This window comes from Enhydra lutris, unplaced genomic scaffold (genome assembly GCF_002288905.1).
Source record: "Enhydra lutris kenyoni isolate GAN:26980312 unplaced genomic scaffold, ASM228890v2 scaffoldscaffold39, whole genome shotgun sequence".
Classification (NCBI taxonomy): Eukaryota; Metazoa; Chordata; class Mammalia; order Carnivora; family Mustelidae; genus Enhydra; species Enhydra lutris.
In genome coordinates this window covers 28,779,671-28,806,610 of record NW_019154123.1, presented here as the reverse complement: position 1 = coordinate 28,806,610, position 26,940 = coordinate 28,779,671, and the positions used below count along the sequence as shown (strand labels likewise).

Sequence of the window (26,940 nt, the reverse complement as noted above, 5' to 3'; positions counted from 1 at the left end):
ATGTGATCTGCTTTAACCCATGCTCTGTAAACAGAAGCAAACTTACGTCATGATCAAGCTGAAACTTCCAGAGCCATCATGTGGCCCTGAGACTGTTAATGTTTCAAGATTGGTGCTGTTCCATCACTCTGGGTTCCATTTAAGGAATAAAGATGAAAAAGCATAGGAACCTCTCCTTAGATGCAGGGAAAGCATTTGATAAAACTCAACATCCATTTAGGATTAAAAACTCTCAGCAAACTAGGAATAGGAGCAAAACTTACTTAACCTGATCAAGAATATCTACAAAAAATCCCACATGGGTGCCCGGGTGGCTCAGTCAGTTGAGTCTCTGACTCTTGGTTTCTGCTCAGGTCATTATCTCATGGGTCATGGGACTGAGCCCTGCTCTGGGCTCTGCAGTCAGTGGGGATTCTCGCCCTTTGCCCCTTCTCCCACTCATGTGTGCTCTCTAAAATAAATAAATGAATCTTAAAAACAACAGAAGCAGCAATCCTCTGATTGACATCATAAATAGTAGGGAAAGACTGAATGCTTTTCTCCTAAGATTGAGAACAAGTCAAAGACATTCTAACAGAAGTCCCTGCCAGTGCAATGAGGCAAGAAAAAATGGCATACAGTTTAGAATGGAAGAAATAAAACACTACTTACAGACATGATTATGAAAATCTGACAATCTACAAAAAAGCTCCTAGAGGAGGAGTGCCTGGGTGGCTCAGATGGCTAACTGGCTGACTCCTGATTTCAGCTCAGGTCATGATCCTGTGGTTGTGGGACTAAGCCCTGCATTGGGCTCTGTCCTCAGCAGAGTCCGGCTTGAGAATCGCTCTTTCTCCTTCTCTGTCTGCCTCTCCCCCAACATGTACACATGCGCTCTCTCTCACTCACTCTCTCCAAAATAAATAAATATTTAAAAAAAGCAAAAAAGCTCCTAGAACCAGTGACTCCAGTAAGGTCAATGGCTATGAGGTCAATTCACACCAAACAACTGGAAGGTAACGTTTTAAAAATTCTATTTATAGAAGTTTCAGAAATATGAAATCCTTAGGTTTTTTTTTTAAGATTTTATTTATTTATTTAACAGAGATCACAAGTAGGCAGAGAGGCAGAAAAGAGAGGGGGAAGCAGGCTCCCTGCTGAGCAGAGAGCCCGACGGGGGGCTTGACCCCAGAACCCTGAGATCATGACCTGAACCGAAGGCAGAGGCTCAACCGACTGAGCCACCAGAGAATGAGAGAGAGAGAGACAACACGAGAGGGGAGAGATCAGAGGGAGAAGCAGACTCTTCACCAAGGAGGAAGCCTGATGTGGAACTTGATCCTGGGATTCCAGGATCATGACCCAAGCCAAATGCAGTTGCCTAACCAACTGAGCCACCCAGGCACACCAGGGAAAGCATTTGATAAAACTCAACATCAGGGTTATGTTATGTTTTTAAAAAATATGTGCAAGACCTGCATACTAAGAATTACAAAATACTGCTGAGAAAAATGAAGAGCCAAAATGAAGGGAACATATACCACATACATGGACTGGAAGACTTAATATTACTAAAATGTCTATTCTCCCCAAACGAACATATAAACACAATCCTAATCAAAATCCAGCAGATTTTCTTTAAAAAACAGACTGACAAGCTAGTTCTAAAATTTATATGAAAATGCAAGACCTAGAATTCCTAAAACAGTCTGGAAAAAGGATAAATCTAGCCATCTTACACTGATTTCAAGATGTACTATAAAGATACAGTAATCAAAACTGTGGTATTAACATTAAGAACAAAGGTCAATGGAAATGAGCATAAAGTGCAAAAACAGACCCATACATATGTGGCCAGTTGACTTTCTACAATGGTGCCAAAGCAATTAAACTAGCAAAGAGAAGTCTTTTCAATGCAAATGACATTGGAACAACTAGATATCCATATGGAGAAATCCTCAAAATTAAAGATCTTTACCAAAACACACGGTTAAAATAAGTAGAAAAGCCACAGACTGAAATCACAAAACCTATACCTGACAAAGGATTTATATCCACAATAGTAATAACCCTTTCTTTACCACAAATCTTTTCATTTGTATCACCCACCCATTTTTCTATTTAGTTGGTGAAGTCTTTGACTTATCCATTTATATAAACCCTTTATGCATTAAGAAAATTAGTTCTGTGACATTAATGGCAATTTTTTCCCCAGTTTGTCGTCTTTTTTTTTTTTTAAAGATTTTATTTATTTATTTGCCAGAGAGAGACAGTGAGAGAGGGAACACAAGCAGGGGGAATGGAAGAGGGAGAAGCAGGCTTCCCGCTGAGCAGGGAGCTCGATGTGGGGCTCGATCCCAGGACACTGGGATCATAACCGGAGCCGAAGGCAGTCGCTTAAGAACCGAGCCACCCAGGTACCCCTCCCAGTTTGTTTTTTTACAATTGCTCTTTTTTTTTTTTTTGAGAGAGAGAGAGAGCTAGAGCGGTCTCATGCTGGGAAGGGCTCGGGAGGGTGCAGGAAATGACAGAGGGAGAGAACCTTAAGCAAGCTCCACTCCCAGCACAGAGCCTGACCACAGGACTTGATCTCACAACGCTGAGATCATGACCTGAGCTGAAATCAAGAGTGGGATGCTTAATCAACTGAACCACCCAGGTGTCCCCTACACTGCTCCTGTTTTAAATAGTTATTTTTTCTTGTTACGTAACTGAATTAATTCATTTTTCTTTTGTAAACTTTTAAGTTGTACAGAGAACAGACTTAGCTATCCTGAGATTATTTTTAGCAAGTTCTTGTAAGGACTTTCTTAGTACTTTTCTTAGTACTTTCATGGTTTTATTTATTTTGTTGCATTCAAATCCTTGGTCATTCTGTAATTTATCTTCATATAATCTAATTTAATGAGTACTTAATTCTTCTATTTTTCATTTTTTCTTTAGTGATAAACGCATTTATGGCCATTAACTTTCTTCTCAAACCAGACTTATGTTCCACAGTGCTTGGTAAGATGTGTTCCCCCTTTCCATCCCTTTTTAGACAAGTGGTATATAATTTCTTTTTAAAATTTTTAGATCCAAGTGTTTCATATGCAATTATATGCCTATCTGTAAAATTTTCAGATTGTTAGATTTTTTTTGGCCACCTTTATTTATTTTTTACTGAACTGTGATCAAAGAATAACATAGGTAATAATTTTCTATCTGGCCAAATAAATGCATGATCAGTTTTTACAAAATCTAGTATAGAGCTATTAAACTAAATTTAGTACTGGTTGTATTATTATTTTATGATTTTGTTTTATGTCAGCCTGCTCTATCCAACTACGAGAAGTCTCCTGCTATCACTATTTTATCAAGGTCTCCTTCTGTAATTTTGTTAGATTTCTATATACTGAAATCTTATCACCTAATTTACTTTTTACCTTAATATCTACCTCATCTGTTCCTAAGACTGCCATTCCTCCTTTTTGGCTACCACTTTCTCTCGGTTTACATTTGTCTAGTAACTCTTTAACTGTCACTTTTTTTTCAACCTTTCTTGTTCATTTTATGTTTATTTGTCATATACAGATATACCTCAGAGATATTTGGGTTCAGTTCCAGACCACTGAAATTAAGTGAGTCAAATGATTTTGGTTTCCCAGTACACATAAAACTTATTTACACAAACTGTAGTCAATTAAGTATACAGCATAAAATAAACATACCTTAATTAAAAAACAATAAACATACCTTAATTTAAAAATACTGCTAAAAATGCCAACCATCATCAGTGCTAACTCACTCTCAGTGAGCCGTAATCTTTTTGCTGGGGAGGGTCTTGCCTCAATGTTGATGGCTCCTGACTGATCAAGAAGGTAGTGTACTGAAGATTGGGTGGCTGTGGCAATTTCTTAAAATCGGATAACAATGAAGTTTACAACATCGATAGAATCTTCCTTTCACAAACAATTCCTCTGTAGCATATAATACTACTTGACAGCATTTACCCACAGAACTTCTTTATCAACCAGGTTTACATAATACTGTAAATTCTTTTTTGTCATTTCAGCAATTGTCACAGCATCTTCACCAAAAGTAGATTTCATCTCAAGAAACCATTTTCTTTGCTCATCTATAAGCAGCAATTCCTCAGGGCGCCTGTGTGGCTTAGTTGATTAAGTGTCTGCCTTCGGCTCAGGTCTTATAGGATCAAGTCCCACACTGGGCTTCCTGCTCAGTGGAGTGTCTGCCCCCCCGCCCTGCTTATGTTCACTCTCTTTCAAATAAAATCTTTTAAAAAATTAAAATTAAAAAAAAAAAAAAAAAAAAAAAAACTCCTCAACTGTTCAAGTTTTGTCATGAGATTCCAGCAATTCAGTCACATCTTCGGGTTCCTTTTTTTTTTTAAGAGTTTATTTGAGAGAAAGAGAGAGTGCAAGTGGAGGAAGGGGCAGAGGCAGAGAGTCTCAAAACAGACTCTGCACTGAGCACAGAGGCAGATGCGGGGCTCAATCGCATGACCCTAAGACCACAACCTGGGCCGAAATCAAGAGCTGGAAGCTTTACCGACTGCAGCACTCAGTGCCCCATTCAGGCTCCACTTCTAATTCTAGTTCCCTTACTATTTCCCACACATCTGTGGTCAGTTCTTCCACTAATATCTTGAACCCCTCAAAGCAGTCCAAGAGAGTTGGAATAAACATGCTCCAAACTCCTGTTTATGTTTCTATTTTGACCTATTCCCATGAATCACAAATGTTCTTAATGGCATCTAGAATGATGAATCCTTTCCAGAAGATTTTCAATTAACTATGACCAGATCCAACCAAGGAATCTACGGCAGGTATAGTCTTATGAAATGTATTTCTTAAATAATACGACTTGAAAGTTGAAATTACTCCTCAATCCATGGGCTGCAGAACGGGGTTTATGCAGGCATGAATACAACATTAACCTTGTTAGACATCTCCATCAGAACTCTTAAGGTAATCAGATGTGTTGTCAATGAGCGGTCTTATTTTGAAAGACATCTTTCTGAGCAATAGTTCTCAACAGTGGGCTTAAAATATTCAGTAAACCATGTTGTAAATGGATGTGCTGTCAGCAAGGATTTGTTTTTCCATTTATAGAACAGAGAGAGAGAGTAGATTCAGCATAATTCTTAAAGGCCCTGGGATTTTCAGAATGGTCAATGAGCACTGGCTTCAACTTCAAGTCAACAGCTGCATTAGCCCCTCCTTAACAAGAGAGCCAGCCTGTCCTTTGAGCCAAGTATCCTGACTTCTCTTCTTTACTATGAAGGTCCTAGATGGTATCTTTTGCCAATAGAAGGCTGTTTCATCTGCACTGAAAATCTGCTGCTTAGTGTAGACACCTTCAGGAATTATCTGAGCTAGCTCTTCTGGAGAACTTGCTGCAGCTTCTATATCAGCACCTGCTGCCTCCCCCTAAACTTTCATGTTCGGAGACGGCTTCTTTCCTTAACCCTCATGAATTCACCTCTGCAGGCTTCCAACTTTTCTTCTGCAGCTTCCCCTCACCTCTCTCAGCGTTCCTAAAATTCTTGAAGAGAGTTAGAGCCTTGCACTAGATTAGGCTTTGGCTTAAAGGAGTGTTGTATCTGGTTTGATCCTCTATCCAGACAATCAAAACTTTTGTTGTTCTTAGCAATAAGGCTATTTTCACTTTTTTGTCATTCATGTGTTCACTGGAGTAGTACTTTTCCTTCAAGAACTTTTCTTCTATGTTCACAACTTGGTTGTTTAGCACAAGACGCCTGGTTTTTAGCCAATCTTAGCTTTTGACAGCCCTTCCTCACTAAGCTTAATCATTTATAGATTCTGATTTACAGTGAGAGACATGTGATTATTCCTTTCACTTGAATAGAAGGTTAATTTAACTTGAACACACTGTGGTGTTACTGGCCTTATTTCAATATTCCTGTGTCTAGGAATAGGGAGGCCCAAGGAGAGAGAGAGATGGGGAACACCCAGTGGGTAGAACAGAACACACCTAGCATTTATAAAGTTTGCCATCTTATATGGGTACAGTTCATGGCACTCCAAGACAATTGTAACAGGAACAAAGATCACAGATCACTATAAGAAATATAATAATTAAAAAGTCTGAAATACTGCAAGAATTACCAAAGTGTGACATAAAACAATGTGAGCAAATGCTATTGGAAACACAGCGCCAATAGACTTACTTGATACAGGGTTGTCACAAGCCAATTTGTAAAAAATGCAGTATCTACAAAGCACAGTAAAGTGAACTGCAGTAAAAGAAGGTATGCCTGTATGTGGCTTGTACCACTGGATGGGCTGCAGTGGTGTTTATACAAGAAAAATTAAGGATCACTATTAGGGGACTGTTCAAATTAAAAATATATACCCATATAGTGGGATGCTACTTAACCAAGAAGAGTGAAGTAGATTAGGAAAGATGATCATATACTGTACTTGGAAGTCATTTTTCACATTTCCTTCTCCTTCATCCCCATAACCAATCTATCACCCAAGTGACAGATTTTACTTCCCAGATTATTCTCATTTATGTACATATCCCATCTGTCCTACCGTTCTAATCCAGAGTACCATCAACAGTACTTCACAATAGCCTTCTGTTCTACCCACAGCGGCTTTGCTCCCACACCCATCTTCTTCAGTGCTGCTACAAACTGGATGATGTCACCTAAAACCCTTCAGTAGATTCCTGTACATTTAGGATAAAATTCAAAACCTAGACCTTAAGGTCCAACATCTCTGATCAGGTCTACTTCACGCCACTCTCTTCTTTGCTCTCTGCATTCCAGCTACACAAGCTGCCTCACATGCTTCTTCCACCATAAAATAATGATTATCACTGTGTGTTTACCATGCACTTAATGGTTTACACAATTTCATTTAATCCTCTCAACAAGGTAAACAGTCACGATACTACCATTTGACAAATGAGGAAACTGAAGCTTAGAGGAATTCAGCAATCTGCCTAAGGTCTTATAGCTTAAGTGAAGTATGGACTAGAATTTGAACGAGCTCTGAGTCCTAACTTCATTCTGTCTTATTCCAGATTTGTACTCTTCAACCATGTTTCATTTATCTTGGCATTACTAATGATGCTTTGCACATATTACCTAAATAGCAATATTCATTCAGGTGTTTGTACTTAGCAAAAAATTATTTCCATCCACAGCTACTCACGACAAGACTTACTCCTAATTGGTGTTTGTACTTAGCAAAAAATTATTTCCATCCACAGCTACTCATGACAAGACTTACTCCTAATTTCTATAACCAATCCAGTATAAAAAAGTGAAATGCTACAGTATCTCTAGACCTATGGCTGGAATTTGAACTCACTGGTAATTTTGTCAAAATGTCAAAAATAGAATATAAATAGGCTTTTAAAGTAATGTTTCTGGCATTAGTCAATGGCTACAGAGAGAAATTAAGGTTGCAAGGAGCCTTAGGGATTACTCTGATTTATCATTTTGTTTTATAAACAGCATTCTAAAGCCCAGAAAAATTGTCTTGTCCAACCTGCACAGCAAGCTAATAGCAATGCTGGAACCATGAACTTCCAGCCCTGTGCTTTTTAGAGAATATTCCAATCAACTGGATAGATTCAGAATTTTACTAGTATCTTGTGCTTCAAACAGTAAGATGTTAAAGAACCCCAGAAGTATCATATTAAAAACAGCTATCATATTAAAGTGTTGTTTTTTTTTTAAATATATTTTTAATTTATTTATTTGACAGGCAGAGAGGTAGGCAGAGAGAGAGGGAGGAGGAAGCAGGCTCCCTGCTGAGCAGAGAGCCTGATGCGGGGCTCGATCCCAGGACCCTGGGATCATGACCTGAGCCGAAGGCAGAGGCTTTAACCCACTGAGCAACCCAGGCGCCCCTAAAGAGTTTTTTTTTTAAGAGTCTTTCTAATTAATATCATATTGACATTAAAGTTGTTACCCTTCTACTCAAAATGGCTTCTCTGCATTTCAAATTTAGAATCAAAAAGAAATAAAGGGAATACCTTTTTAGTCCATCTTTTTACTCCATTATATCCTTTGGTTACCAGCTGTCTGTGAAAAAAGCTGTTGAAGAAGTGAACCTAGAAGAGACATCAAATACAAGCACCCAGATTATATTAAGCTGTGCACAGATTTAACTTCAAAAGAAAATGGAAATTAAAAAAACCCTTGTATGTAAGATAGACCAAAAAGTGAGGGAAAGTTTCTTCTATAGAAAACACATTACATGATTCACAGAAGATTCTGTTCCAGATTTTCTTAGAACAACGGTGTTCTATAGTCAGAACTGGGACAGTAAATAAATAGATCACCTAAATCTAAGCAAGTGGAAAAGCAACCTGACAAATCTTTCCAAATCCTGTGATAAAACTGAAAGAGGCTAAGAAAGAATGAGGTAACATTACCTTGTACTTAAGGGATATGGCTTACAAAATTAACGCCCTCTAAGGACGTGGATTTGCAGACTCCTGCTGTCATAACAACTACTAAAAGGCTTTAAAATGAATATTTCTAGCACTGAAATTTCTGACTTATAAATTAGGATCAGCTCAACTGAGAGAGTAAGCATCTTGTGGTCTTAAACTGTTCACTCAGTAACTCTGACTCACTTGAGATGAAAATACTTCCCCTAGTTGAGGTTCTCAGGTTGTGATCACCAGATCAGCAGTATCAGCATCACCTGGGAACTTGCTAAAATGCAAATTTTCAGTCTCCACCCCAGACCTCCTAATGAAGAAACTGAGGGTAGAGCTCAGCAATCCAGAAGATCCTAATGCACATTTGTTTTTAGAACTCTGCAGCTTAAGATGTCAATAAAAAGAGCTTGTCGCAGCTATTTCTAGAACAGTGATTCTCAAACTTCATGTGTATCAGAATCCAGAGGGCTTATTAAAACACAGATTTCTGGGCCTCACCTCCAGTTTCTGATTTCGTAGGGGTGGGTTAGAGTTCAGAATTCTGTATCTCTAGTAAATTCCTAGGTAATGCTGATGCTGCTGGTCTGGGGACTACACTTTGAGAACGACTGCCTTAAGTAAGTATCCTTTTAATCCAATGAAGGTTCAGAATTAAATGTAAAAGTAATGAAGGTAAATTATATCCTTGAAACTAATACTTTTATGTTAAAAATCATCTATATGTGTTTAGGTTTAAACCTTCTGGTGATGATGAGAATTTTACATAAAAGAGAATCCAACAGACTAGCCTCATGATTCCAATTTATTTTTTATTTATATTTATTTTTAAATTCATATTTATCTATTTATTTATTTATTTGACAGAGAGAGAGAGACAGGAAGAGAGGGTATACAAGCAGGGGGAGAGGGAGAGGGAGAGGGAGAAGCAGGCTTTCTGTTGAGCAGGGAGCCCAACTTGGGGCCCAATCCCCAGACCTTAGGATCATGTCCTGAACCCAAGGCAGACACTTAACGACTGAGCCACCCTCATGATTCCAGTTTAAAATGGAAAACAGATTTGTGGTTTTAATGGGAAGTTATATGACATTTTATCTATATTCATAGTGTTGGAATCTCAGATGCATTATATCTACCTGTTTAAATTATTAGATTTATAAAAGTTTATAAAGTACTTGGAAAGGTTTTGTATGTTGAACTCAAAGGCTGCCCATCAATCTGCATATTCAGAAAAATTAAATTAAAAAAATTATTTTAATAATATCTAAGTTCTTTTTTTTTTTTAAGCTTTTATTTATTTATTCGACAGAGAGAGATCACAAGTAGGCAGAGAGAGAGAGGAGGAAGCAGGCTCCCCATCAAGGAGAGAGCCCGATGCGGGGCTCGATCCCAGGACCCTGGGATCATGACCTGAGCCGAAGGCAGAGGCTTCAACCTTCTGAGCCACCCAGGCGCCCCAATAGTATCTAAGTTCTTATGAGAATTTTAGAGTTCAAGGAGGGTTTTTTTTTGGGGGGGGGTTGGTTTTTTGTTTTAATTTTTTTTCTTTTTTTGTTTACAATTTCTCTCATTCATTCATTATTTGACACAGAGGCGGGGGGGAGAACAAACACAAACAGGGGGAGCAGCAGGCAGAGGGAGAAGCAGGCTCCCCACTGAGCAAGAAGCCTGATGTGGGGCTCAATCCCAGGACCCTGAGATCATGACCTGAGCCGAAGGCAGCCACTTAACTGACTGAACCACCCAAGTGCCCCAGGTTTGTCTGTATTTAAACACAGTATCAAAGATTAATCTATAAAAAAAGTGATAATGAATACTACTATATTAGATCTTTAAAGAGAACGAAACTTTAAATTAAAAGCTTAAAGCTGGGGCGCCTGGGTGGCTCAGTGGGTTAAAGCCTCTGCCTTAGGCTCAGGTCATGATCCCAGGGTCCTGGGATCGAGCCCCGAGTTGGGCTCTCTGCTCAGCAGGGAGCCTGCTTCCCCTTCTCTCTCCCTGCCTCTCTGCCTACTTGTGATCTCTGTCTGTCAAATAAATAAATAAATAAAATCTTTAAAAAATAATAATAATATATCCCTTTTGTGTATCTCTCCACTGTTAAAAAAGAGACAGCAAGCCCAAAATGGAATCTAACTTAGTGTTGACTTATGCTTAGCCCATGTCACCAAACCCAAAATACCTAACCTAACTGCAACTTCACTCTCTCTCAGGACTGCAGAGTCTTAATAGAATTACCTGGTCAGCACTACTGAGGTAATCTGCTTGTTAGACCCTGTCTTCCCCTAGAGGAAGGTGACTTCGCTGCAACCAATCTGCTCTTTGCTAGTAACTTCATTGTCCTGCCCCTTCTGCCTTGTAAGTCTTGTATTCTGTATGGGTCTTCAAAGCTCCATTTTACCTGTTAGTAAGATGCTGCCCAGTTCATGAATCACTTGAATAAAGCCAGTAAGATTCTTAAATGTACTCAGTTAACATTTATTTCTTAATACCTTTTTAATTTTTTTTATTTTTAAAAGATTATTTATTTATTTATTTGACAGAGAGAGAGAGAGAGAGAGAGAGAGAGAGGAAACAAAAGCCGGGGGAGTGGGGGAGGGAGAAGCAGGCCTCCCACCAAGCAAGGAGCCTGATGTGAGCCTCAATCCCAGGACCCTGGGATCACAACCTGAGCCGAAGGCAGATGCTTAATAATTAAGCCACCCAGGCACCCTCTTAACACCATTTTTAAAAAAGCCTCCTTGGGGTGTCTGGCTGGCTCAGTCAGTGGAGCATGTGATTCTTGATCTCAGGGTTGTGAGTTCAAGCCCCATGTTGGGTATAGAGATTACTTAAAAAGAAAATCTTTAAAAAAAAAAAAAAAGGTCTCCTGAAGAATCAGCATACCCACTTTGAAACAAATATGAAGAAAATGATGGCATCGGACTTTTTTATACTAGAATATTGTAGAGAACTTCTGCCGAACTCTAGTACCTGAACAAGGCAAAATCGAACACTTTTAAAAATCTAAGGAATGTCGGGGCGCCTGGGTGGCTCAGTGGGTTAAGCCTCTACCTTCAGTTCAGGTCATGATCTCAGGGTTCTGGGATCGAGCCCCATGTCTGGCTCTCTGCTCAGCAGGGAGCCTGCTTCCCCTTTTCTCTCCGCCTGCCTCTCTGCCTACTTTTGATCTCTCTGTCAAATAAATAAATAAAATCTTAAAAAAAATTTTTTTTTAAGGAATGTCAGGGATGCCTGGGTGGCTCAGTCAGTTAAGCATCTGCCTTCAGCTCAGGTCATGATCCCAGGACCAATCCCCCACTGGGCTCTTTGCTCGGTGGGGAGCCTGCTTCTCTCTCTGCCTGCCACTCCCCCTGCTTGTGCTCACTCACTCTCTGACAAGTAAATAAATAAAAACATCTTAAAAAAAAATCTAAGGAATATCAAATAAATACATAAAGTTAAAAAATCTCATTTTGATACACAAGGGTTCTCTCTCCTGAAGAAGAGTAACTTTGCACTTACTTTGTCTGGGACTGCATCCATTATCAGCTCACCATACATATTAATGACCTATAAAAAGTCAACATAAAACCAGCTTACTAACCCTATACAATTCATAACATCCCACACAGAATGAGTAACACTGACAGTTTACCATTTGGATACTGGGGTTAGTGAATGAATCACTTCAGTAAGGGTAAAGAATCTTTGATTCTCAAAGATAACTGCGAGGCCAACCCAAAGATTAATTATATTTTATGGTCCAACATCCTCTGCAACTTTTCCACACCAAGAACCCACAATATACTAACCTGGTCATTCAACCAATTCTGACCATCCAGAGTTGCCAGATCATCCATATCTAGCATGTGCTTATTATAGAAGATGCGGAAGTTGCATTTTTGATGTCTGGCCCGATAGTTTGTTATTTCTCTATTGATAAATGGTTTTCTGAAAAAGAAAGATTTTGAAAGAAAAGAGACATGAGTTCTACTCAATTTATTGCTAAGTCTTCTTTTTTTAATTAAGAGAAAAGTCATATATACCAACAATTTTATTTTCAAGGGCTTAACTTAAGCATCATTGACAAACCTATTAGAAAAGTCTTCATTAAAGACGTCTTTTAGTCTTCCAAGGACATCTTTTTCACTGAGTGGGACCAAACTGCCATACTTCTTCATAACCTCATCTAGGAATCCTTAAATAAAGGAAGAAAAATTACAGTGGAAAAAATATTCCCAGAAAAAGTCATTCTCCCAATACCTAACCTATACATGACACTTACCACACATTTAACCTATAATACCATATTATGCTACAAAGAAATCTTTTAAAAGTTACGTTTTGTAAAGGGTAAAATAAAATAGATCAGGCCTTCACCATTCCAATCTAAAGAGAAATGCCCAGAGAACTCTTCTACTTACTACATGGAATGCCTCCTGATACATGAATCAATTAATAAAGTCAATTAGATCTTTAAATTTACTCCATTGAATTTTTTTTTTTAAACGTGGCCAATCCAGATGACTTTCAAGAAACAAAAGAATGTATCAGTTTGACATTGGTGGAACATAATAGGAACAAGCAGAAAATACCCCTCATGAACTGGATGTTAAATGACCCATCAAGCCATAAAGTTAACATGTACAACAGCACTCCACCAACAAATAGAAATGAGATTCTGGACCCAGTTCTAGCATGGGGGTATGTTCCTCCCACCCATAACACAAAGCAATTCTTGGATACCAGCAGGCAGTCCGAAAATTCAACTCAAGTCTGATCCTATCTAGGGATGCCTGGGTGGCTCCATTGGTTAAGCATCTGCCTTCAGCTCAGATCATGATCCCAGGGTCCTGGGAGATCAAGCCCCTCACTGGGCTTGCTGCTCAGCGAGAAGCCTGCTTTTGCCTGCCACTCTGCCTGCTTGTGCTCTCTCTCTCTGTCAAATAAATAAAATCTTTAAAAAAAAGAGAGAGAGAGAAAGAGAGAAATGCCCGAAGGTAATATTTCGCATTGGCTTTTTAAGCTACTGATGCACTATTAGGGAATCGCTAGCTGAAATAAAGACTGACATCCTTCAATAGCTTAACCTTAAAGATGAATCCTATCTCCTGAGGAGTGATACCTAAAGGGTTTAATCACCTGGTTAAATGTCTATTACATTTGGTGACTGAAGGCATTATCTTTTTAAAAATCACAATTACAATTTAATTGTTGAGATCACTGTCACTGTGTTCTTTGGTAAATGTGTGTAAATTTCACATCTCATAACAAATTCTAAGGCATTTTTAATATCATACAATTGGGCAGTGTTGTTATACTTCTGATACCAAATAACCCTGTAAGGTGAACTGGGTAACAACCGGGGAGGCACATTTTAAAAGGGGAAACAAGGGTGACCTTGGCCAGAATACAGGATAGTCTTCAGGTGGCTTCCCAGAGGATCCACTGAAGAAACATACCTGAAAAAGTCCTAGGAAAGTAGAACCAGAACATTATTTCTAAGGAAATAGAAAGAAGCTGAGGGAAGGCTGAGAGGCTCACAGAAGTGCTGACTTATGGTATTTATTCATTGATGCTGAATGGGCAGAGCAACAACCTAGTTAACCCTCAGTCTGACAAGCCTACTGAGTTAAAATGGGAAGAAAAGATACTGTTAGCCACTTATTTTACCCAGCTCCTTTTTCTCCCTTTCTAACTCCGGAGAATGGCCCCTGGTACACACTGATACAAAAGGACAAAAAAGAGCACAACGAAGTGACTGTCCCAGGAGTGGAATGGTGTATTTTGTGGGTCTTTCTGAGGATGGGCAGACAAGGGTATGAAAAACCTATCTTCCTTCTGTTAGTCTCCCACCAGAAGGCCCCCAATTTGAAACACTTAAGAGCAAAGATCAGGATATAGTAAACAGGGAAGAGTGCCTGTTTGCCTGGTTCTGGTCTGGGCTTTAAGCATACAGAGACAGAAAGGGAATCCCTTGTTGCAGCTTGATAAGAGTAGGAAGTAAGGATTTAGGGCCTCTAAACTAGAAATAGAGCATGCAGTTGCCTGTGTTTACAAGATCCCATAGTTACCTAAGAACAGCCTTGTGTCTACTGGGGAGAATGAACCCAAACAGAAGATAAGGAATCCCAACATTTGAGATACTGCATTTGAGGAACAAATTTTATACAGAATAATGCCCCTGATAACAAAAGATTAAACTTTAGGCCCAGCATCCTTAATTGAGACTCCTCAAATAAGAGAGCAGTTTCCTCTATCAAGGGGATATGGACCCCAATTCCAATCTAGTATCACAGGAAAGAGGTGTCCTTGCTAACAATTTTATTATCTATGGATAGTAGTGTTTTGGGGATTTTAAGTTATTATATATTTTTTCCTCTTAACTGTATTTTTGTTTTCACTTTCAGATGATAAACAAGGATTTCCAATGCAATAGAAAGGCCCTGCCTGCATCTTCAAGGAGAACCCTTCACGAAGATAAACACATCTCACTGGGACCAGAAGTAAAATGGCAGTCAAAGAGCACTATCATAAACCAAGCACTAATACATCTCATTTCATCCTTATAACTACCCTGTGTTAGCATCCCTTCTTTACAAATGGAGACAGGAACCTTAGGGAGGTTAAGGAACTTTCCCAAGTACCCTTAACTAGCATATGCAAAGTGAAGATTCTGATTGTGATCATGGTTATAGGACCACAGAAAGTGAACCACTAACTATTACGCTGTACTACATCCAAAGCAGAATACCTATTATCTTTCCTCTACAAAAGCAGCTTGTTTTTCCCTTTTAATACCCATTGGCCATTTCCCTTCATCTTTCCCTTTAATACCCATTGGCCAAGAATTACCCAGAAAACTTCTTAAAATGAGAATTAAATCCATTATTCTTTACCCACTTGCATTCATGAAACTAATGAACCAAAAAGGAAAAAATGCACCTGGTATACACAATTTCTCTTACTCCCAAAGTGCTAAAACATCAATGTGACCAAGAAACAAAGGATTAAATGTTAGGAAAAAACAAAACAACAAAAGCTACAATTCAAATTAGAGTCCATCCTACGTACAAAAGGTAGCAACATGGTTCTTTTCCTCACTGGCTGCTTGAAGCTTGGCCACCATCAAAAACGAAACAATAACTTTCAGGACCCCGAAGTTCATGACCAACCTACTACTTCAGCAGAAACAAATGGTCACTGATGTTCTTCACCCCAGAAAGGCAACAGTAGCTAAGACAGAAATTCACAAAACAGCTAGCCAAAATGTATAAGACCACACCAGATGTCATCTTTGTATTTGAATTTAGAACCCATCTTGGTGGTGGCAAGACAAGTGGCTTTGGTATGATTTATGATTCCTTGGATTATGCAAAGAAAAATGAACCCAAACAGACTTGCAAGACATGGCGTATATGAGAAGAAAAAAAACCTCAAGAAAACAGCAAAAGGAACACAAGAACAGAATGAAGAAAGTCAAGGGGACAGCAAAAGCCAATGTTGGTGCTGGCAAAAAAGAGTAGATTCTGCAGTGACTTATCTGTGAAGACTGTGCAGATTTTTCATGAGAGGATTAATAAACTAAGAACTTAAAAACAAAACAAAAAGCCCCCACAAAAGGCAGTAATATGAAAAACACAACCTGAGGTATTATTTCAGAAGTTAAATTGCTCATTTTTTTTTTAAAGATTTTATTTATTTATTTGACAGACAGAGATCACAAGTAGGCAGAGAAGCAGGCAGAGAGAGAGAGGGAAGCAGGCTCTCTGCTGAGCACAGAGCCCGATGTGGGGCTCTATCCCAAGACCCTTGAGATCATGACCTGAGCCGAAGGCAGAGTAGTTTTAACCCACTGAGCCCTAAATTGCTCATGTTAAACGAACTCTGTTGGACAGCTTTTTCCTGAGGTAACTGCCGGGTCACATCCGGCCATGAATATGGAATGGAGTTCACTGGGCAAACAAGTGGTTACAAAAAATGTAACCACTTGGTTCTCCGAACAAAATACAATACCCATGTCAGAAAGATCCCATCAAAAACATGGAAGGCATAGGACACCGGGCTGGCTCAGGCTGGGAAAGCATGTAACTTTTGATCTTGGGGTTGTAGGTTTGAGCCCCACACTGGGTGTAGAGACTACTTAAAAACAAAATTTTAAAATAAGAAAGGCATGGAATATCTAAGACTAAACTTAAGGAATGTGCAAACCTAAGTAGAAATCGCAAAATTATCATAAAGGATATAGGTTAATAAATGGAGTAATTCTTTATTTTTAGACAGAAAAATTCAATAGCGTAATGAACGCAATTTTCCCTAAATTAGTCTGAAAGTGAATGCAGTACCAATCAAAAGCCATTATTTTTATTAAATTGAAAAAAACAGGGACGCCTGGGTGGCTCAGTCATTTAAGTGGCTCGGGTTATGATCCAAGGCTCCTGGGATGGAGTCCTGCCTGGGGCTCCTTGCTCAGCGGGGAGCCTGCTTCTCCCTCTGCCTCTGCCTGCCACTCTGCCTGCTTGTGCTCGCTCTCTCTGACAAATAAATAAATTAAAAAAAAAAAAAAATCTAGAAAAAAACAAATCTTGGGACCAAAATGTGCAAAATTCCTAGAAATTTTTGAAAAGGATTAAAGAGGAGATGTGAAAAAGGAGGGCAAGAGAGGAGAAGGAAGGCCCAGTCCCACCAAATTATAAAACAAACTTGGTGTAATGAAAGCAGCCTAGTGCTAGCATAGAAATAGAAAAACCAAGTCCAGAAAGAGACCCCAAAACAGGGAGCAATTCATAACCATGAGGAAAAGATGAATTACTCAATAAATAGTATTAGAACTATTAACTAAATATCTTATTTACAGTCGGAATTCATTTTGATGTGAAGAATGCAGTAGGGATCCATCTTTACTTTTTGCCAAATGGCAAAATGTAAAAATAACACATTAATAGTCTAGAAAAAAACAGGGTTGAACATTTTTATAACCTTGAAATGGCAACAAGCTTTAATTTTAAAATTAATTTTTTAAGATTTTACTTATTTATTTGACAGAGATCACAAATAGGCAGAGAGGCAGGCAGAGAGAGGGAGGGAAGCAGGCTCCCCACTGACAAGAGAGCTGGATGTGGGGCTTGATTCCAGGACCCTGGGATCATGACCAGAGCCGGAGGCAGAGGCTTTAACCCACTGAGCCATCCAGGAACACTAAAATTAAATTTTTAACTTTTTAAATTTTATTACTCATTACATATATGTGCAGGATTTTAATGTTTGTGGAGTCAAACTGGTTTACTGCTTTTGAGTTTCCTATCATGCTTTAAAATGTATTATCAATGTGAGATTATAAAATGGTCTCTCTTGTTTAACAGCTTTACTGAGTTGTGATTCGCACGTGCACACAAACATACACACAAATAACTCCTAAAGTGTACAGTTTTTTGTTTGTATATTCAGAGCTGTGCAACCATTACTACCACCTAATTCAAGAACAAGTGCATTACTCCACTAAGAAAATGTGAACCTGTTACCAGGCCCTCCTCACGGCTCCCTCTCTCCAGCCCCTGGCAACTATTAACCTTCTCTATCTCTGTATTTGCCTACTCTGGACATTTTTTTTTTTAAGATTTATTTATTTATTTATTTGACAGATAGAGATCACAAGTAAGCAGAGAGGCAGGCAGAGAGAGAGGAGGAAGCAGGCTCCCCGCTGAGCAGAGAGACTGATTCGGGGCTCGATCCCAGGACCCTGGGATCATGACCCAAGCCAAAGGCAGAGAGGCTTTAACCCACTGAGCCACCCAGGTGCCCCGACATTTCAAATCAATAGAATCATATAGTCTGTGGCCTTTTGTGCCCGGCTTTTTTCACTTAGCATGTTTGCAAGTTCATCCACACTGTGTACAAGTTTGTGTGTCTGTATTTGTTTCTAATTACATTTTTAATCCATTTGGAATATACTGACATAAGAATCTATTTCTTTTCCTTCCGAAACCAATTTTATGCAGTATTTAATACAATTATGAAGTAAGTAAATTGTAGTAAGTACAACTGGCTCATGATAAATCCACTGCAATCCACTGCAGTGAGCATAATGCGCAGTTACACTGGAGGAGAGCCAGCAAGCACCATACCGTGGAACTTAATATTAGCTAATGCTATACAAGTCAGTTAAAGGAGCATCTACTGTACTGATTGTCCCACACTGATTCTTATTCTAATTGCTTTATTAATCCTGATTAATGAGGCTCCTTTATTTGTTGAAGTTGTCCTTTTCATTGTGCTGGCTTTCCTCAGGTGTTTGGTGATCAACTGTGGGCTTATCTGCACTTGGGTAATTTGCTGATGTGGGGAGGGCTGTGATGGGCAGTAGCTATTGCTCTGCCTTGAACTCTTTCCAGTGGGCATGGAAATACTAAGCAAACCCCTAAAATGGTTCTTCAGGTTCTTTTTTCCTTCAATCTATTAAGATAATTACTTTACAGATCACTAAGTATACATTCTGTAAAAATTCCTATTTCCTGATGTCATGTTCTAGTTGTACTGTATGCCATAGTCAATTTATCAGTTGCTTTTCTAAGTGCTGTATCTCTATAAGTTAACTGGTATCTGTGTAAATGCTCACTTTTTCAGGCTTATGTATCATATCATGGTTCTGCTAACTTTACAGTAGGGAAATTTGTCTTTCCCTATTCTAGGACAGTATAAACATCAGAAATAGTTTTGTTTTTTTTAAAGATGTACTAGGGCTCTGTACTTTGTGTCTTTTTGTAGAGTAAAACTTTTTATACATACTTAATGATTAGGAAAACAAAGTGTTCAGAATTATTTAAACTACCAACAAGTAATGCTCCTACCTCCCCAGAAAAAGGCCTTTGAGGGGGGTGCCTGCGTAGCTCGGTTGGGCACCTGACTCTTGGTTTCGCTCGAGTCATGGGATCAAGCCCCACGATGGGCTCCACATTCAGTGGGGAGTCTGGTTCCCCTCTCCCTCTGCCTCTCTGCCCATGTGTGCATGTGCGCTCTCTAAAGTAAATAAATAAGTCCTTTTAAAAGTAAAAAACAATGGCATATCTTTCCAGATACAACCTATACAAATGTATGTGCACAAATATACATGTAATTATCCTATGTGTATGCATCTCTCTCTTAACAAAATGGTATCATCCAGTTTTGCAACTTGCTTTTTTTCTCTTTATATAGACAGCTTTCAGTTTCAAAATACAGACTGAACGTTTTCCTTAACAGCTTCATAGTATACTATTATGTGGATGTGCTGTAACTTATACTTCCATAGAAATTTTTTTTAGTTGTCTCCTGTTTTTTTACTACCAGGACAATACTATAATACCCCTGTACAAATATATTCATATCTTGGATAAATTCCAAGAAGGGGAATGGGTCAAAGAGTGATACTGCCACACTATCTTCCAAAAATGTTTACATCAGCTTACTCACAGGGTAGATTTTGACAAGAAGACTTCTTAAAGTAGGATGTAAAAACTTGAACCCATAAAGACAGGTAAGTTTCAAAATGAAGAATTGATAATTTCCTTTAAGCAAAATTACCACACACTAGATCAGGGTACTTTTATCTTTGGAAAGGAAAAACGTAAACTCTTGTCACATTTATTTCATTTTATAAGATTTTATTTATTCATCTGACAGAGAGAGCACAAGCAGGGTGAATGGCAGGCAGAGGGAGAAGCAGACTCCCCGCTGAGGAGGCAGGCCGATGCAGGGCTCAATCCCAGGACCCTGGAACCATGACCTGAGCCAAAAGCAGATGCCTAACCAACTGAGCCACCCAGGTGCCCCGCTTATGACATTTATAGCTAAAATTTAACATTTTAGAATGATGCTAAGGTCTAGGAAGGTAGGAACCAATGTTTTCCGCTCCCTGCCACATTCTTAGAACTAACACAGTGCCTGCCATATAGGAAATTTTCATATACCAAAATAAATAAAATAGAAATAACCCAATCCAACAGAAAAATAGGCAAAGGAAAATATATACAAAAAATGGCCAAGTAACACAGAAAAAGATGTTCAAACTTTAAACTTAAAAATGCAAATCAAAACAAAAACAGAAAACAACACAAACAAAACACAAATCAAAACAACTCCTGGGGCACCTGGGTGGCTTAGCTGGTTAAGCATCTGACTTCATTTAGGCTTGGGTCATGATCTCAGTGTTGGGGGACTGATGCCTACATCAGGCTCCACACTCAGTGAGGAGTCTGCTTGGCATGCTCGCTCTCCCTCAGCCTCACCCCCACCATGCATGCACACACATGCCTCTCTCAAATAAATTAATAAAATCTTAAAAATAACCCAAAACTCTCATGAGCTAGAGGGTTAGTAAAGTTTAATAAGTGTAAATAAACTCATTCAACTTTCTGGAGGGTGATTTCACAATTCTCTTAAAAGTGTGTTCTTTTACCATCAATTCCACTACTACAGATTTAACTTACAGAAAAACTTATTCAAATATACAGATAAAATTTCATTGCACCATCATTTATAGACGTAAACAACTGGAAGCAACACAAACGTCTATCAACGAAGACTTAAATTAGGGAACATTTAGGTCATACAGCAATATAGAAGGCTTCAAAGAGAACTGTCTATGTGCTTTAAGGGGAATCTATGGGTGGAAGGAAAAAACAGGACTCTGGTGGAAAAGATAATGGACAGTAATTGTGGGCTGGAGGTTGGGGGAGAATAAAGAAGAGTGCATACCAGAAAGGCAGATGGACAGCTGCTCATCATCCACTGGAGAGGCTTTCTGACTGTTCTTCCCACTTCCTGCTTGATTTTCTAGTTTGAGTCCACTGCATGTCAGAGGAGCCTCCAGTGGACTTTTACAGTAAGGGTGGTCCAGCAACTTAGAACTAAGAATGTTCTGCTTGAGAGATCCATCCTCATCCATCTGGCATGAGCTCTCATTCTGAACAGGCTTTTCAGACACAGGCCCATCTACACTACTCACAGATTGATCTGCCCCACACACTGACAGTTTTACTCTGTCATCACTGACAGTACTTGTCTGATTTTCCTGACCCAGAGTCATGACTTCTCTTTCGGTTTCCGAGATAAACACGTTACTAGATTGATGTTCTGGTAAGGGAAGGTCATGAATCAGTTCTGTACACTCCCACTTAGGAGAGGAACAGGGTGACTGGTCCCAGGTATACGTGGCAGTGCCATTCTGTTGGTCAGGGAATGCTTCATCTAAACTAAGCTCCTTGCCCAAGAAAGGGCTTCCTTTAGTGTGGCCCTCAGGCACATGAGAGTTCTTTCCCTTCACCACAGCATTGCTGTCCATATCTGGAAAGTATGGTTGATGCTGACAAGAAGGGTCTTTAGGTTCTGGGGAAGGGAATGGGCTGCAACTGCCACCCTCACCGTTCTCCCTAAGGGTCTCTTGATGGTCCCCAGTGACCTGCACCCAGCTTCGCTGGGCTTTTTTTAGCTTGCAAACTTTGCTTTTTGTTCTGAAGTGCTGGGATCTGAGAATCCTGTACCGAAATCTAATCATGGATAATTTCTCATACATCATAAAAGGAGATACTTTTATTCTTCTATGTTGGTTAAGTTGAAACTTTTTTGGAATCAGGGGTCCCCCATTCCTATGGTGCTCCAGACCTTGGCAGCAGCCATAACAAAAGCGCTTTCTCTTATGGTTGCTCAAGGTGACCACAATTGTGCCACTCTCACCTGGACTTTGGCTCTCCCCATTGAACTTCATAGGAAAGTCAGAAGCTTGTGGCTCCGTCCTAGGTCTATGACCATTGGCCTGACCTAAAACATTATTTCCTGGTAAGTCAGCAACTGCCTTCAAGACACTTTTCTCTCCACAGTATTCATGGTCTGAGTTCTTTGCTGAGGACAGCAGCCTCTCTGCTTGGAGTCTTAAAAGGGTCCTTGAGGAGGAAATGAAGTGTTTAGAGTCTTTTCTTTTCACTTTAGAGGACAAAGTACTAACATTTTGAGCAGCCACACTGGACTTTGTCTTAGCAAAAAAAGGTGCATCCTGGATCCACGTTTTCTGGATTTGAAGGGCCTTCTTTCTGCAATGGAAATGCCTCAACTGCCTGCTCCAAGTACTTGGCCTTCCCAATTTGGCTTTCAGAACGCATAAGTGTTGGTGAAAGCAGAACTTCTTAAAACCTCCAAACCCTGTATTCCATTTCTCAGAAAAGGCTAAATGAATTCCTTTCCTCCATAGAATTTTCTTCTGTTTTTTCATTTTTCTGATGCATAATGAGATCTTGATGAAGCTGAGAGAAAGAAGAGAAAGAAAAGTGACTTCTACCCTAAAAATAACGTCATAAAGATATAATCACAGCGATATAAGCTACAAAATTCAAAGAAAAAGAAGAACATATAAAATTCAATTTAGACTATCAGACCCAGGGGCACCTGGGTGGCTTAGCAGGTTAAGCGATGGCATACCTTCAGCTGGGGTTATGATCCCTGGGATCGAATCCCCATTGGGTTCCACGCTCAGTGGAAAGTCCGCTTCTCCCACCCCCCCTATTCACTCGCTCAAATAAAATAAAAAATAACAGACTATCAGACACAATGAAGTCGTTACCTGATCAAGGTTTTCCCCAGAGTGAAAGCTGGAACACATAAATACTCTCACATGACCCCATTTAGTATAGCTGCCTCTAACAGAAGTAAATTTCAAGAATCATTTCCATCAGTTTTTGATGGAGTGGACAGGGTAGGGAAGCAGAAGAGAATCTTTAAGCGTTGGCACTGCTTCTCATTAGCTGAGTGACGTTAAGTCACCCAAATTCTGTGTTCTCACTTGTAAATTAAGGGATAGGGAAGGAAGGAGAGACCACACACCATTTAAGACTGATTCCAGGGGCACCTGGGTGGTTCAGTGGGTTAAGCCTCTGTCTTCGGCTCAGGTCATGATCCCAGAGTCCTGGGATCGAGCCCCGCATCGGGCTCTCTGCTCCACGGGGACCCTGCTTCCTCCTCCTCTCTCTCTCTGCCTACTTGTGACTTCTGTCTGTCAAATAAATAAATAAATAACTCTGATTCCATATTGAAATACTTTGTTCCATACATCACATTTTAGAAAGAGCAGGTACTTTGGGCTGTAAATAGACATGCAAAAGCATATATTAAATAAATGCAAGCAGTAACAGTATTTTAAGAGGGAGACCAGCCTCCTCTTCGTCAGTCAGTCAGAAACTTTGAGTGACCATGCAGGGACAAAAGTCTATCAGGTGCTTTCACACAGTTAGGGTTTGGGCTCTTAAGTAAAAAGCACATGTGCATACGTGCACACACACACACACGCACGCACACACAAGCTCTGGTAACACACTTATTAGGAACGGTAGATAAAAATGATAAAACCAAACAGGATTTCCCCTCAGATTTAATAAGATCCACTACTAATGAAGGCTCTTCGGCGTAGAAGGAAAGGTGAGAGCCGCTAAAGATGGGATAGAAACAATACGAGACTATGAATCAAAAAAACAGTACTCTAATTTCAGCTTGCTAATAACTTAAAGATTTTATTTATTTATTTGTCAGAGAGAGGGAGGGAGAAAGACAGCAAGCACATAAGCAGGAGGAGCAAAAGGCAGAGGGGAAACCAGGCTTCCCGCCAAGCAAGGAGCCTGATGCGGCACTCGATCTCAGGACCCTGGGATCATAACCTGAGCCGATGGTAGATGCTTAACTGACTGAGCTGGGGGAAGGTGAGTTATTGTTTAATGGGTACAGAGTTTCAGTTTAAGAAGATGAAAAAGGTTCTGAAGATGGACTGTGGCCATGGTTGCACAACAATGTGAATGTATTAATGCCACTGAACTGAACTTCATACCTAAAAGTGATTAAAATGGTAAATGTTATGCTACCTATATTTTACCACACTAAAAAAACAAGAAGGAAGAAAAAAACCAATACTGTCTACAAAGAAAAAAAGAATAGGGGTGCCTGGGTGGCTTAGTCAGTTGGGCGTCTGCCTTCAGCTCAGCTCATGATCCCAGAGTCCTTGGATCAAGCCCCTAATCAGGCTCCCTGCTCAGTGGGTAGTCTGCTTCTCCCTCTGCCAATCACCCCACCTGTGCTTTCTCTCTCTCACTCTCTTTATTGCAAATTAAAAAAATGTTTAAAGAAGAAAAGAAAAAAAAATCCAGTGAAGGGAAAGAAAAGAATAGGTTATTATATTTTTTAAGAAACAATCACAAACAATAAGGGGACCTTGGAAATGTAAAATAGCAGAATTCAAAAACTCAACAGAGAATAAAGGGCTGGGGCGCCTGGGTGGCTCAGTTGATTAAGCATCCTTTTCAGCTCAGGTCATGCTCTCAGAATCATGGGATCAAGCCCTGGGTCAGGGTTTGTCCCTCTTCATCTGCTCCTCACCCAGCTCTCTTTCTCTCTCTCTCTCTCAAACAAATTTCTTTTTAAGGTGGGGAAGGGTGCCCGGGGACTGCCAGTCGGGCAACCAACTTGATTTCGGTTCAGATTGTGATCTCAGAGAGGTGAGACTGAGCCCCACATAGGGCTCCGTGCTCAGTGGGGAGTCTGCTTGAGGTTCTCCCCCCCACCATCTCTGCCCCTGACCATCCCCCTGCATGTGCTCATTCTCAAATAAATAAATAAATCTTAAAAGAAAACAAAACCAAAAAAGACTGATGGAAAAATGGGAAAAAGACATACGGAGACAATTCGCAAATAAAGATTTTTAAACAGCCCTTTAAGATGTTCAACTTCACTAAAAAAAAAAATGGGCAAAGAGGTGGTTGGGGAGTTGCCCAAAATGGGTGGAGGGACAGTCAAAAAGGTACAAACTTCCAGTTATAAAGTAAGTCAGTCATGGAGATGTAATATACAACAGAGTGACTATAATTAATAATGCTGTACAGTATATTTGAACGTTGCTGAGAGTAAATCTTAAAAATCCCCATCACAAGAAAAAAAACTTGATTACCATATATGGTGGTAGATGCTTACTAGACTTACTATGGTGATCATTTTGCAATGTATACAAATAGCAAGTCTTGTTTTACAACTGAAACAGATATAATGCTAGATGTTAACTATACCTCAATAAAAACACTGGCAAAAATTATGACAACACAATCTGTTGGTGGGAGAAAAGAAACTTTCATATTTTGCTGGTAGGAATACAAACTAATAAAACCCTTTTGGAAGGGAATTTGGTAATCTAACAAAAGGTAAGCATTTACCTTTTAATCCAACAACCCCATTTTTAGTCATTTATCCTTAAGATACACCTCCAATATTAATGAAAATACAAAACACAAGGTTATTCACTGCAACACTATAATTGCAAAATACTGAAAACCTACAAGGACAGTACTTGAATAAAGTAGGGTTCTTCTACACCACTTCTTCTTGAGTAAGTTATACTTCTACATGAGTAAGTTATGAAAGAATAGAGATGGGGCATCTGGCTAGCTCAGTTGGTAGAGCATGCAACTCTTAATCTTGGGGTTGTGAGTTCAAGCCTCATGTTGGGTGTAAAGATTACTTTAAAATACATTAGAAAAGAATAGGGGCACCGGGTGGCTCAGGTGGTTAAATATCTGCCTTCCGGTTGGGTCATGATCAACCTGGGTTCGAGCCCTGCATGGGATCAAGCCCCTGCTTCTCCCACTCCTCTCTGCTTGTGCTCTCTCTCTATCTCTGTCACAATGTCTGTCTCTTAAATATAAATAAAATCTTTAAAAAAATTAAAAAAGAAAAGAATAAAGAGGAACTCTATGAACTAATATGGAATGATTTCCAGGTTAGGTGAGAAAAGTAAAGTTCAAATCAGTATTGACAGTGCGTCACCAAGACGGTGGCACACAGACACCAACTACAAGCTCAGGGAGTTCACAAAACCACCCTCAGGTCTGATAATTTGCCAGAAGGACTCATAGAACCCACTGAAAACTATTATATTCATAGTTATGGCTTATGAAAGCTGAAGAATATGGTTTAAAATCAGCCAAGTGGAGAAGCACATAGGGCAGAGTCAAGAGAAGTAACAAGTGTGGAGCTTCCAGTTGTCCTCTTACCATGGAGTAAAACAGCTTTAACCTCCTGACATCGGTGTGTGACAATATTGCCAGCCAGGAAGGCTCACCTGAGCCTTGATATCCAGAGTTTTTATTCGGGGATTTTAAGCAGAAGTGACTGCCCACATGATGGAGCTCAGTTTTTCAGCCCCTCTGGAGATCCGCTGATGCCAAAGTCATTACTCTAAATCATTCCACTGGTCTTTCTGTCATAGCCAACCCCCATCCTAAATCAAGCTGTCTGTTAGACTGTTGGTATCTAAAGCCCCCAGGCAAATACAGATATTCGAATCAGATATGACAGTCCAAAGCCTTCGAGATGATTTCCCAGAAGCCAAGGATAAAGGATTTCTTTTGAGGCAAGGTTAAATTGTTTACCAAACAGCCACCTTTCATAAAAGAAAAAATAAGAGAATAAACATGTATCTGCCCTTTTGTGCTCCACCCCCGCCTTCCGCCAAAATAGACAAAAAATAAAAATACAAACATGAGGAGAATA

At 39.6% G+C, this 26,940-nt stretch overlaps 2 protein-coding genes across 4 annotated transcripts in view; one reads left to right on the top strand and one right to left on the bottom strand.

Moving 5' to 3' along the window:
• The window catches only part of LOC111155175 (nuclear cap binding protein subunit 2), a 34,551-nt gene extending 18,695 nt beyond the window's left edge, over window positions 1–15,856 (top strand). The window contains exons 5-6 of one of the 2 annotated variants that reach the window (XM_022515267.1): window positions 2,923–2,985; window positions 14,799–15,856. In XM_022515267.1, coding sequence (XP_022370975.1) covers window positions 2,923–2,947 — 25 coding nt within the window. In that variant the 3' untranslated portion in view covers window positions 2,948–2,985; window positions 14,799–15,856. The remainder of the gene's footprint in view (window positions 1–2,922; window positions 2,986–14,798) is intronic. The other variant, XM_022515269.1, reaches the window with a different exon arrangement.
• LOC111155174 (SUMO1/sentrin specific peptidase 5) overlaps window positions 1–26,940 on the bottom strand; it is a 60,473-nt gene that overhangs the window by 7,281 nt on the left and 26,252 nt on the right. Inside the window, exons 1-6 of one of the 2 annotated variants that reach the window (XM_022515266.1) lie at window positions 23,239–23,263; window positions 21,121–22,661; window positions 12,481–12,586; window positions 12,201–12,339; window positions 11,911–11,958; window positions 7,996–8,073 (exon numbers count right to left, since the gene is read on the bottom strand). In XM_022515266.1, the coding sequence (XP_022370974.1) occupies window positions 7,996–8,073; window positions 11,911–11,958; window positions 12,201–12,339; window positions 12,481–12,586; window positions 21,121–22,630 (1,881 nt within the window). In that variant the 5' untranslated portion in view covers window positions 22,631–22,661; window positions 23,239–23,263. Of the gene's footprint in view, window positions 1–7,995; window positions 8,074–11,910; window positions 11,959–12,200; window positions 12,340–12,480; window positions 12,587–21,120; window positions 22,662–23,238; window positions 23,264–26,940 lie in introns of those variants that run through there. The other variant, XM_022515264.1, reaches the window with a different exon arrangement.